A 13,147-nucleotide genomic window follows, 5' to 3' on the forward strand; every position below is an offset into this window, starting at 1 on the left:
CCGGTCTCAAATAAAACTGAATCTATTTGACCACTTCTTCTCCCCCCTGTATTTCGTGGAGGAACACAGGGTGGACTGGCTCATATGGGGTGAATGAATATATGTTTTTGAGGACATCACTTCCTTGAGAAGCTCGGCTGCAGCCGCCCCCCACCCCCCCTCATCTACTCGTCCAACTCTTGGTCTATTACATCTGAGTGTCTCATTTGGTCTTCAGAGCAGCTTTCACCATGACAACGTTTGATTTCTCGGATATAGAGGCGTTTTTGGACTGCCATCCAGATCTCTTCGAGGAGTATCTCGTCCGAAAGGCGAAATGCGATCAGGTTAGCAGGTGGTTGAAGGAGCATCAGCCGTCGAAAGTGCCCACAGCCGAGGAGAAGCGCGGCGCTGCCAGGGACCCGCTCTGGCCGACCAACCCAGACGGGCTCCGGCGAAGATCGTCCCACATGGAGCTGCGACGGAACTTCGCCCGGTCCAAAGCCACCACTGCACATCGGACCTACGACGAGCATGTGAGCCTGAGCGAACTCGAGTCCCAGTCCAGCATGAGGCGCCGTGCGCTCCTGCGTAAAGCCAGCTCCCTGCCTCCGACCACCGCGCACATCCTGAGCGCCTTGCTGGAGTCCAGGGTCAGTGTGCCCCAGTACGCGTCCAGCGCCATCGACTACAAATACAGACTCAAGGAAACCAACGAGAGGGAGTTTTTCTTGGAGTTAGTGAAGGATATCTCCAATGATTTGGACTTAACAAACCTGAGTTATAAGATCCTGATCAACGTGTGCATCCTGGTGGATGCAGACAGGTGTTCGCTTTTCCTTGTTGAGGGACCCGCGCACAAGAGGACGCTTGTGTCCAAGTTCTTTGATGTGCACTCAGGCACCACAGTCAGACCATCCTCCAGCACGCTGAACTCCAATGAGGTGCAGGTGCCGTGGGGAAAGGGTATCATTGGATATGTGGCAGAGCACGGAGAGACTGTAAACATCCCAAATGCATACGAGGTAAATGTGAGCCTGGTCTACATTATTATGATATTTGCACATTTTCAAACAAAAAAGTTAACTCGGTCTTATTTACAGTGAGTGAAGCTATTGATTATCAATCTATGACCCATGCGGGGATCAGATTTGTGTTTCTCAGTCTTTGGAGAAAAATAAACAGTAAATCCTTGATTGATGTAAAAAAAAAAAAAAAAAGTATCCACAAGCATTAAACACATTTTAATCAGCTGTTCTTTTGCTGCCAGAGGACAGTGACATGACAGCACTGGAAACACTGTCTCACCCTTCTGAGCTAAAACTTTGAGCTAAAACATGAAGGTTCGCACAACTCGAAAAAATCGAGAAAAAAACTCTGGGCAATTACACTAATTAGTCAGAATTTTTTTAAAAAAGTTCACTCTATAGGAGTCAAAGGGGGGAAAAGCAGGAAAGCAAGCGTTATAATTCTCGCACTTTCCCACAAGCCGCATCTCGCCTTACACGCTACTAGCTGCGCACCACATCATTATATCATGGCCCTGGGCTGCTTGGGAGGCTAAGGCAACACGATGATGCGGATCCCCTTGAGGTCTATTACTGCAATAGTGTAGATACGTGTCATGGAGGGGTATTATATGTTCTGCTTGTAGTGAAAACAAGAGGCTTCCTGCAGAGCCGTGAATTTGGATAACCAAGAATCACACCTAACAATTGCGCCAGGGCCGCTTTATTGTACGTGTCAGAAGCGCGTAAAAACCCAAATGCAGAAGGAATGTGGTCATACAGGGCTACGAGGTCAAATGTGCTGGCATTTACTGAGCACAGTGAGGTGTATATGTGTGTGTGTTCATGTGGGATTGTGAACGTGTAACAATGTGTGTTTGTGCGACCACTGTTCCAGGATCACCGCTTCAGTGATGAGATTGACAAGTTAACAGGCTACAAGACTCAGTCCATCCTCTGCATGGCCATCTGTAACAGTGATGGAGAAGTCATAGGTGTTGTACAAGCAATCAACAAAAATCCCATGGGCACCCCCTTTACTGAGGATGATGAGAAGGTGAGGAACTGTTATTTTTTTCTCAGCTGAAAAACAGCAGCAGCAGCCGCAACAACAACAACAACAACAACAACTCCTCATGTACCAGATTCATGTTACAGGGGGGAGGTGGGGGGGTTCATTTTCACATATATTTTATTGGCAGTTTATCATCTTTAGGATTATTCTAGACAGTTTGACCATTAAGGGCATTTTAGAGATGGAGTTAAAATTGGATTCTTGTGGAGCATAGTGTTCCTCCCCTGCCCCCCAACCCCCTACCACCACCACACTTATTGCACTGAAGCGCTTGAGCCATGCAGCTGAAAACCCTGTTTGTACTTTGAATCTTTTTAATGGCTGTGGAGAGGGGCAAAGTGTTCCCTTGGAAGCAAAACAACAGAAAAAAATGAAGAGAGGAGGTCAACCTCTTACTCAAGTGTGGAGCATTAAATACGTCTGGCTGTGCAATATATACGCACACTTAGGAAACACATTTTGAGTGGATACATTTTCAATTGCTCCCTGGGTAATTCTCTTGAAATGGCTTTACTGGAATCTACATGTATTATAGCTTCATTTGCTGTTCCACAGCTTATGAATACAATTTCATTCTCCCAGTTTGTTGATGAGCAAATGATATATTGTGAACTGAAAAGCGTTGGCTTGTTGTTTATGTGCGTAGCAAGGCAATAAAAAAAAGCAAAGGTGCTCATTTGACTCACTTCAGGTGAATTAAAAAAAAAAAAAAAAAACAAGAAAAACACACAGATGCTGGTAAATCTACTCACATCTGCAAGAGTCCAGCTAGACTGAGAAGCAACAGTTTGTCCACAAGGTGGCAGAATGAAGTTGTGGAAATCCATTTATTCCAAATTCACACAGTAAATGTTCTGACTTGTACTTCTAAGAAATCAAGTTTGTAGTAACTGCAGCATTTTTATCCTTTTTTTTGTGTCTATGTGAACCTAAAACAAGACACTAAATATAGCTAAAGCAAAGCAACTTCAGAATCTTTTGAGCAACAAAGACACTGAAAATAAAAAAAAAGCCATCTTGAGCTGCCAGCTTCTCTAGACATTTTAAGGCCTTTGATGTCTTACTAAATGCCTTTTTTGTCTAAATCAATACTTCATTAACAGGGAATCTATTGGAAAGAAATTTGTGCAGAGAGGCAGCTAACTCCATCATGACTTTCAACCTCCATCACAACACACCCTTTCGTTTTCTCTTTGCCAGTTTTATGCCTTTTGGTTGAGCATATAAATAGCTAACATTTGCAGATTATGCATGCCTTTCACCACTTTCTTTTGTACTTTTACTTAGGTGCTGCAGATGTATCTACCATTCTGTGGAATATCGATTTCCAATGCCAAGCTGTTTTCAGAGTCTCGCAAAGAGTATGAAAGGAGTAGGGTAAGAAGTTGCAAATTGTGCATTTATAAAAAAGATGTTTACTTGCTTCATAGCCATAATCTTTTTATCTCCACTTAAAAAAACTCCAGATAAAATCAATTAAATTTCATTGTATACACATCAGCATATCTTAAATTTACAGTAGCTATCCATTAGTCAACAGTTTTGATGCTGACAAAACTCTTCTAATGCATCTTCAGTAACCTAACATTGTATCAGAAATATGTCAACACTGTTATTATTGTCCTTACTTTTTGCCACAGGCTCTGCTGGAGGTGGTCAATGACCTTTTTGAGGAGCAGACCGACCTGGAGAAGATTGTCAGGAAGATTATGCAGCGAGCCCTGACCCTCCTGCAGTGCGAGCGCTGCTCTGTGCTTCTCCTGGAGGACATCGACTCACCTGTGAGACATCTGGTCATCTTTGTCTTCATTTCTGATGCAAAACTCTCCCATCCTTTTTGCTGAATGTAGTTGCTGCATATCTTTTCTTATAGGTTGTAAAGTTCTCCAAGACGTTTGAACTCATGTCTCCCTTGTGCAACATGGACCGTGAGATCAGGTGAAAGTCTTCAGGAGACCTTGGAGGTTATGAAAAAGACAGACACACAGATTGATTGTTTAGGCCACAACAGCAACAGATATGATAGACAATAAACAGAAACATACAGATGTGAGCATTCACACAAATCCATGACACTTTGATTCATTCCACCACAGCAAAGCTAGTAAGAAAAGTGAACTCACTCAATATTTACTGCTGTTGCGCTGGATGTTTAACTGCCCGGGCCTGACTATTGTTTTCTGTTTTTGTTATTGGCCACATCAGCATGGAGAAGCCGTCGTGTTCTGATTGGCTGATCAATAACAGCATTGCTGAGCTGGTGGCTTCCACAGGACTGCCTGTTAACATCAGCGACGTTTGTCAGGACCCACGCTTTGATGCTGAGGTGTGGACCTATCACTCTCTCTGTCAGACCTATTAAAGTTCACACAAGCAACAGACAGACACAGACCACCCTAAAAATTACAATTGTTACAGTTTTTATTAACACTGGTGAACTTGCTTGCATAACATGATTTTAAAAATTAGTTGATGATGAAATGTTGCTGTAATCTGCTTTAAAGTCATGCACCCAGCATTATTGTCCCTTGTTTGTATGTGACATATTTTAATGAATTTTTCAGAGCTGACACTGAAACTTTTATTCAAAATCCAGTCACAGAAAAAAAATATGTGCCTGTGCCAGTTTTTCAAACAACATAAAAATCTCTTTCTCTAACAGACATAAACTTGTTTCAGTCTTTCTCCATACTCACTGTCTCCTCTCTTCACAGGCAGATCAGGCCTCAGGGTTTCACATTAGGTCAGTGTTATGTGTCCCTATCTGGAATCGAACTCATCAGATAATTGGTAGGTTGACCGGAAACAATCCATTTGCTCTTACTGGAAACCAGTTTTCGTGTTGTAGTCACTAATAAATTTGTCTTTTGTACAGGGGTCGCGCAAATTCTTAACCGACTGGACAGGAAGACTTTCAATGATGCAGATCAGAGACTGTTTGAGGTTAAAAATGACATCTGCACTACCAAGCATTTGTTTTGATCTACACTGTTGCACTGGATACACATTATACCAAATTTTAAATCTGTTTCTTCCTCTGTTATTTTTGTGTGCAGGCATTTGTGATATTCTGTGGACTTGGAATCAACAACACAATGATGTACAATCAAGTTAAGAAGACTTGGGCCAAGCAGTCTGTAGCGCTGGATGTAAGCAAAGCAGCATGTTGATTCAAAATAATCTTTTTTTTTTTTAAACCCACCACTCAGATGAACAGAAGATAATAGTGCATTTCCTTGTTTGTAAATGTGGATTTTCCCATCTAAGCTTTCTTACATTTTCATCAATTTTCCTAATATTTGTCTCAAATTAGGACATAATACAATTATAGAGATACAGAGGTAAATAGGTAACAAAACCTTATTTGTGATCAGGGCTATCATAGAAATACACTTCCAAACCCTCAGTGTTTTATAGTGGATGTTCCTGAGAACACAAGGAAAAACCCAAATGCAGGCACCCAAGGCGGACGGATATTATTAATGTCCTTTTATTAAGCTCAAAATCACTGGCATATGGTGACACCATGGTGACACACAAACTCAGAAATGGCACCAGAAACACAAACTCAAAGGAAAACTAAGGAACTCTCACTTGGAGGCAACGGAGGTAAGTCCACAGGAACACGAGGATCAAACACAGGAGACAAAAGCAGGAGGCAAACACAGGCAGGAACAAAGGTGCAGACAGGAGCTCAGGAACAGATTTGACCACAGGCACAAACACCAGGGTGACAACAGACACAGGCAACAACACAGGCCCAAACTTGGGAATGACACTAGACAAAGAGACACAGGACCAAGGAGTCATAAATACACTGGGACTGACAACAGGTGACACAAATCTGGGCGGAGCAGACAATCAACAAAGGCGGGAAACAAGACAAAGGCAGGAAGTAGACTAAGAACAGATACACAAGGAATGGGGCTTCAAAATAAAATGGCAAATACTAAACCAAACCAGGAACAGGTACATAAGTAGCAGGACTTCACACTAACACAGGAAATACAGAACTCAAGAAACCAAAACAAGAGGAATATGACTTCAACATTAAAAAAAAACAGGAATCCCAAAGCAAAACGCAGGAAACCAAACAAGAGTCCCCAAAAGTCCAAAATGAAAAAAAAAAAACAAAACCTCACCCAGGGGTTGATCATGCCAGAAATGTGAGTCCAAATTACCACAAGACTCCAACAAAGAGTCCAACAGAAGTTCAAGAAAGCTCAAAAGGAGTTTGACCAGTCCAGAAGGAATTCAAAACAGCTGCCCCATTGGCTGATCACAACACAATGACCATGTCATGTTGTGTGTATGCATGTATGTTGAAGTTTGGTATAAGCAAACCTATTTCTGCAAAAAAGTAAACTTAATAAATTCTTAATGAAACAGTCAGTGAGCCACAGATTAAGTTTGAATGAGATGTGCTGTTAAATGGACCCGTGATCCTGACACTGATATGAATGAACAGATGAATTTTCATAGCCTGGTGTATAGAAAATATTAGGTTTCCATTCTGTTTCATCTAAAACAAATTAAGACAACCTAAATTACTCTAAATCCAATACTCTAAACTTTTTATCACATCTATTCAAAATGAGTGTATAAGAAAATCTCAGTCGGAGAAGAGCGTGTTGTCACTGATTAATGCTAATCGTAACGGAGCCTCTTCACATTCATTAATGTCTGAGTCTGCGTTCTGCTCCACTGCCCGGTATCTAACCTGAGCAGTTATATTATCCTCAGCAAACATGGTTCTGCTTCTCCACCATAAATATTTCAGCTGCTTTCAATAATTCACGATAAATACATGTGCCAGTCTGCTCACCTCTCATCAAAGGCAACACACACACTCCTGTATTTCTGTCACATAATCTCTGCTGTTTCTTTAAACACCTGATGGATTTTTCTGTCAGGAGACCCAAAATGTAGCAACAAATTGATTTTAAGAGCAGATATGTACTTTGTTTGATCTTGATTACATAACAAATAGGAAAGATAGATTGCATAGAAATTCTCTGCAAATATTGATCACCTTCTGCTGAAATCTGGAGTTTTTGTTCGTCTCACGGTTTTGCGTGATTTCTGCTTTTTTAGATGTTGTCCTACCATGCTACCTGCTCCAAGGTAGAAGTTGACAGACTCAAGGTAGGAAGATTAAGAAAACAACATTCATAAATTCACATTATGACATTTTTATATTAGATGCATGTAGTCTGATGTCTGTAAATGGTCGACAGTGAAGTATAATCTGTTTGCAAAATTTCTTATTGCTCCACTTCTTTTTGCTGGCACTGTATGATTGACAGCACTGTCCTGTCCCCCTAAGGCAGCCAAGATCCCCCTGGGCAGTGAGTTGGGCATTGACGAGTTTCACTTCAACGACTTCTCTTTGGACAATGATGCCATGATCACAGCATCACTCCGAATGTTTCTGGAACTTGGTGTTGTGCAAAAGTTTAAAATTGACTATGAGGTTAGTTATGTCCTGTAATATGTGTGTGTGTATGTATATATGTATGTATGTATGTATGTATGTATGTATGTCACCTGTATGTGTCTCCTTGTAGGTTTTGTGCCGCTGGCTTCTGACTGTGAGGAAGAACTATCGAACTGTGGCGTATCATAACTGGAGGCATGCTTTCAATGTGTCCCAGTGCATGTTTGTTATGATCACAGTAAGTTTCAACATACATCAAGTCAAGTCAGATTTATGTGTACTGCTGTCAGTTAGGGTCTTTGTTCCTGCCCACAGAATTTCATTTTAAATCCTAGTAAATATCCCAAAAGTTTGAAAGATACCAAACATGTCAGGTTCAATTTTAGTGAATTGTGTTTAAAACAATGAATAAGCAATGTGGAATATTTCCTCTGGAGGAAAAGATCGAGTCCTGGGTTTGAATATTTCAGTCAGTATAAGCATCATAGAACAAGCTGATACAGAATATATACTATATACATGATGTTGAGAGACAGTGGCATGAGATGGTTTTTCTATCTTTAAAGCTACTTGAGTGGAAATAGAAGGGGTTAAAGTAACAGTCTAATTTGGTGCTCTCCATGCACCAAATTAGGCGGATATAAAATTAAAATGACCCGGCTTTCTAAAATGCGTATCTCCAGATTCCCTCAAACCAGAGTTTGGTGTCACATGTGGCCCCCTTCAATTTCTCTTCATGTTTGTTTTCAGTCTAATACGGTAAAAGCAAAATTCCACCAAAAGACGCCATCAAAACGTAGACCCTCAAAGAGGATGACACATCGTCTGGGTTATTTTTAAAACTGTCATGAGAAAAGTAGGTCTCAGTGGACTTAGCATTAAAGAAATAACAACAACAATGAGACACCAAACAAAACATTAAGAGAAAATGTCACTGGAGAAACATTCAGAGAAAATTCAAAGGAGGTAAAATTATTTGGGTAAAGCTTTAGAGAGATTGACCAACTTTCCATGGTGATCAGGTGTGTTGAGAGCTCGCAAACATCGAAAAACAAATTTCACTCTGTCAAAAATTTTCTTTCCTATCCTATCAAATGGTAATAGGTAATACATTATAAATAGAAATGAACAGAGATGGATGAGATGTCCATCTGCTTCGCTCTCGGCAGACAGCCAGTTTCCAGGACGTCCTGTCAGATGCAGAGATATTGGCCCTGATGGTCGGCTGTCTGTGTCATGATTTGGACCACCGAGGCACCAACAACGCATTTCAAGCCAAGTAAGTGACTCAGGCCTGAAGTATGATGATAAACAGGTATCCTAAAGGTGACTGAAAGTTTCCCTTCTCGGTTTTTCCCTGCAGGACAGGTTCTGCTCTGGCTTTGCTCTACGGGACGTCAGCCACTCTGGAGCATCATCACTTCAACCATGCAGTCATGATCCTACAAAGTGAGGTGAGGAGCTGCAAGTATTGGATTTGTTGTGATGTAACAAAATTGTTTGTAGTTGCTCCTGAATGAGATTTGAGTGAATGTTTGGAATAATCAATGAATTTGATCCTTTTTTACTGTCAGAGAAGCATCGACCACAACGTTGCCTGTTACAAATGCCACATGGTGTCAGCTACATAGCTTTCAGGGTTTTTGTAAGATTTTCTTCCTCCGTTCCTTCCTTTCTATTTATTGGGCATATGAAAATGACTTGAAAATATAGTGGTGGAGTCTGCAACATCTGTCCCTTAGATTGACCAAATACACAGAACTCAACAAGAAAACACATACAAAACAACACAAAACACAAATGAATACTATAAAAATGCCATGAAAGGCAAATAAAAAGCAGCTGAACATCCACTGTTTCACCATGCCATGTGTCTCAGGGGACAAGTCCACCAGACTGAGCTTTGGGACGGTACTGACCACAAACTCTCTGCTGGTAGGCGGCAGCAATGGTTACTGGTGATGCTATGAGTCTGCTTTATTTGATCATCAGGAACTGTGTTCTCTATTGATTTCTTAGAGGACAGAGAAAGTCTATACACATTGCTAATTAACATTGCTAATGGGAGCTTTATTTGACAGTGAGCGATGACTTTACCAATGCACTGGCTTAGAGGAGACATTTTAGTCACTATTACTCATCCCTGCTTGCTTTTGTGTGTGTGCCTACTGTATTCTATTGTTGTTTCTTTCTTTTTTTTTTACACAGGGTCACAATATCTTTGCAAACCTCTGCTCTAAAGAGTATAGCAACATGATGCAGCTACTGAAGCAGGCTATTCTGTCCACAGACCTTACTTTGCATTTTGAGTAAGTGATCAGTGATGACTTTTAAATAGCTTCATACAGATAATTGGATAAATTCTTACTAGTAATTAGAAGAGTTATCATTTAAATTTAACCAAATCCTTGTGTGGTAAAAACTGTCATGGAGTGTTTTTCCTTTTAAAATTTTGTGCATCCTTGACTGTCTCTTTGCATTGTAAGGCGCAGAACCAAGTTCTTTGAGTGTGTACTATCTGGAGAGTTCAGCTGGACAGATGAAGGACACAGAGAAGTTCTCAGGTTTCTAACTTCAAGAAAAATAAAATTGTTCTGAGCCAAAATCGCTTTAAATGTGAAGACCAAAACAAGCTGCTAGAAATGAGCTTTGATATCATCTGCAGGTCTATGCTGATGACAGCATGTGATCTGGGCGCCGTCACACGTCCTTGGAAGATTTCCAAACAGGTTAGAGTCCCAGTGACAAAGTTTCTCAAATCTGTGCTTTCATGTTGAGGGTTTGGAGGTTTAGAGATAGTTTTATGGTCCAGAAATTAGCATGTGCCACAGGATAATTTCCTGCCTTTCCCACAACGCATGCTTGGATAAGTACCTATTTCCTTGTGGCCATGAACCATAGATGTATTAATAAAGCCCTCATACATTCATGCTGTTTATATTAGGGATGCACCAAAATGAAAATTCTTGGCTGAAACCGAAAACCGAAAATGAGGAAACCAAGGCCAAAAACCGAAAACCGAAACACAGAAAGAAATTATTATGCCAATTATTAGTACCATTGCATTTATGGCTATGACTGTGTACTAACCTCACTAAAATTACAAGGCATTGCGATTACATAAATTAATATGAATGTTTCAAAGAATAAATCAATTTAAACAAGATTGTAAAATTAAATATGTTCTCTCAAAAAAACACAAAGTGCATATAAGTCAAGTGCATTTTAAAATTTTCGCTGTAGGACTACAACATAATAGTGTATCAAAACAAAGATTGCCATAGCCAATATGTTAACCGTAGGCCTTTAACAACAACAAATGCACCAAGAGTTGCAGCACTTTAAGTTTTAAACTTCCTTGCCTTTTCAAAAACGTCGGCCACAGACGGAGTGGGCGTGCTCGGAGGGATTTTCCTTTTCCGCGCTGCCTTCCTCTCATATTCAGCACAGCGATCGAGATGTTTGGATTTCAGGTGATAAATTAAACCCGGCGTGGAGAAATTCTTTGCAGTGTCTTTGTGTCTTTCTCAGATTTACTGAAATACGTCCACACCGCGGACATGTTGGCCTTTCCAGACACGCTCGTACTGACCGCGGTTTCCGCTTGCGTCATCACAACATCCTGTTTCGGCCATGTTGTTTCGGTGATAAAAGTCTTTCGGCCGGAAACCGAAAATGCCAATTTTGGACCATTTTCGGCCGAAGATTTTCGGTGGCCGAATATTCGGTGCAACCCTAGTCTCTCTCTCTCTCTCTCTCTCTCTCTCTCTCTCTCTCTCTCTCTCTCTCTCTCTCTAAAATCCAATAATCAAACAGAAAATATAATAAAGTAGAAAAATAGAATAAATAAATAAATAAATAAATAAATATCCATGCTGTGATATAATAAACACGTTTAGAAAATTCATCCATCAATCAAAGGCATCCAAGTTTGTGTCATAAACGTTGTTGTGGTTTTGTTAGAACTTATCTGCAGCCAAAAAGGAATAAAATTGCATGTCAAACAAAGATAAATACAAGAGGCAAGTGTTTAAAAATGTACTCGATTAAGTTCTCCCGTGCATGCCGAGGAGGCAAGCCTTCTAAAACTTTCAAAATAAACTTCAAATAAGCCAGTTTGGTTTGTTAGGAAGTGTTTGATTTATGTAAAATTGTGGTTTAGCTGCAAAGCTTTAAGAGGCATGTGCTGCTTTTTATGGTCTTTTGCCACAGTGTTTCCTGAATTACTACAGTGGAGGAGTTAGCATGACCCACAGTCAGAATGGCCACAAATATGAGAGCAATACCACAAAAATACCAGAACATCCTTTGCTAAATCCCTAAAACCAAATTTTGCACTAAAATATGACAAAATGCATGCAGCCTGTAGCTCAGAGCCCATGTTTTGAGTAAAATAATGAAATAATGGTAGTTTACGCTGATGTCTCAAGGTTGCAGAGCTGGTGACGAGTGAATTCTTTGAACAAGGTGACAGGGAGAGGTCTGAACTTAAGATGATCCCTGCGGTAAGTAGGCAAGCTTTCAAACTCTTTTCTATGGGCTGGATTTTTTTTTCTAGCGCACAGATGTCATATTGAGTTACCATCATGTATTGTTACAACAATTTGTTTTTTAATCACCACTCTGTAGGCCATATTTGACCGTAATCGGAAAGATGAACTACCTGCCCTGCAGCTGGAGTGGATAGATGGGATCTGTAAACCGCTCTATCAGGTAGGTAACCCTTAATATCTGAAGTTAAACTTTTACTGCGGGTTTCAATTTAAGTAAATGTAAATAAAAGCATTATTTGAGTTTGAATATCAACTATACTCCCCTGTGTGTCTTACAGACACTGCTAAAGCTTAACAGGAAGTTGCAGCCGATGGTCGATGGGATTGATGCTAATCGAAAGAAGTGGCAGGAACTCTGCTCGTCCTATCAGCAGACACGCAGGGTCTCAGTGTCCAATCAGAGTTCTGAGTCGGATCAGAGTCCCGAGTCCCATGAGGATGCAGAAACTGACCAACACCTCGAGTCCACAGAGACTGTAAAGCCAGTCGAAAAAGGCAAGTTTGGATCAAAGTCTAAGTGCAGTCAGAATCTGAAGTGCAGAGTGAACAAAGATCCCTGTGACAACCAACCAGCATCAGCTGGCAACACAACACCAGCAGGAAAGAAGTGAAACAAGTGTTAAGTATAGGCTTGTCCACTAAATGGCTCAAATGGGACTCTTCTAAGATGTACCCTGTGATTTTCTAACACATGCACTACCCTAAAATGATTTTTAAAGATCTGGGTAAATTCAATGCAGTTTTCATCTGCCGAACATATTGCTTCTCCCAAGTGTCACTGTGTTAAACTCAGGAGCAGGAATAATTCCTGTTTTAGCAAACTCTATTTAAAGGGCAGTTTCCCATTTCTTTCTTTCTTTCTTTCTTTCTTTCTTTCTAAAAGCTTTTCTTTGCTGAGATGTATAAGAATGAAAAAGAGAACTGTTGAAACCAAAGAGGGGCCACTTATTACTGTACTGTTTTGTAATGGGAACTGCCTCAAAAACACAAGCCCATTGGAATGCCTTTACAAAACAAAAAGGAATCACTGTGATTTCTCTCTGTCACATAGATTGTCATCATGAATGTAGACCGGAGCCTTGATCTCGTTCCTGAA

The 13,147-nt window shown here is 40.6% G+C and overlaps 1 protein-coding gene across 1 annotated transcript; it reads left to right on the top strand.

The window, feature by feature from the left end:
- Nucleotides 1-215: 215 nt before the first annotated feature.
- pde11al (phosphodiesterase 11a, like) lies at nt 216-12,662 on the top strand. Its single transcript, XM_041044704.1, has 20 exons — nt 216-1,004; nt 1,885-2,043; nt 3,349-3,438; nt 3,702-3,842; nt 3,935-3,999; nt 4,267-4,387; nt 4,776-4,851; nt 4,937-5,004; nt 5,118-5,210; nt 7,156-7,206; nt 7,388-7,534; nt 7,629-7,736; nt 8,668-8,777; nt 8,862-8,952; nt 9,707-9,807; nt 9,985-10,062; nt 10,164-10,227; nt 11,929-12,003; nt 12,128-12,211; nt 12,330-12,662. Exons 1-20 carry the CDS (start codon nt 231-233, stop codon nt 12,660-12,662), a joined length of 2,829 nt encoding a protein of 942 aa, XP_040900638.1. The 5' UTR covers nt 216-230.
- Nucleotides 12,663-13,147: the final 485 nt, after the last annotated feature.

Source organism: Toxotes jaculatrix, chromosome 8 (assembly GCF_017976425.1).
Source record: "Toxotes jaculatrix isolate fToxJac2 chromosome 8, fToxJac2.pri, whole genome shotgun sequence".
NCBI classification, from domain to species: domain Eukaryota; kingdom Metazoa; phylum Chordata; class Actinopteri; family Toxotidae; genus Toxotes; species Toxotes jaculatrix.

What these genes read in the sequence shown, in the direction of transcription:
- pde11al (XM_041044704.1), top strand. Translation starts at nt 231, where the DNA reads ATGACAACGTTTGATTTCTCGGATATAGAGGCGTTTTTGGACTGCCAT. An exon ending in AACATGGACCGTGAGATCAG is followed by an intron (nt 4,000 to 4,266) that starts GTGAAAGTCTTC and finishes TGGCCACATCAG; the next exon opens with CATGGAGAAGCCGTCGTGTT. An exon ending in CAGATCAGAGACTGTTTGAG is followed by an intron (nt 5,005 to 5,117) that starts GTTAAAAATGAC and finishes TTTTGTGTGCAG; the next exon opens with GCATTTGTGATATTCTGTGG.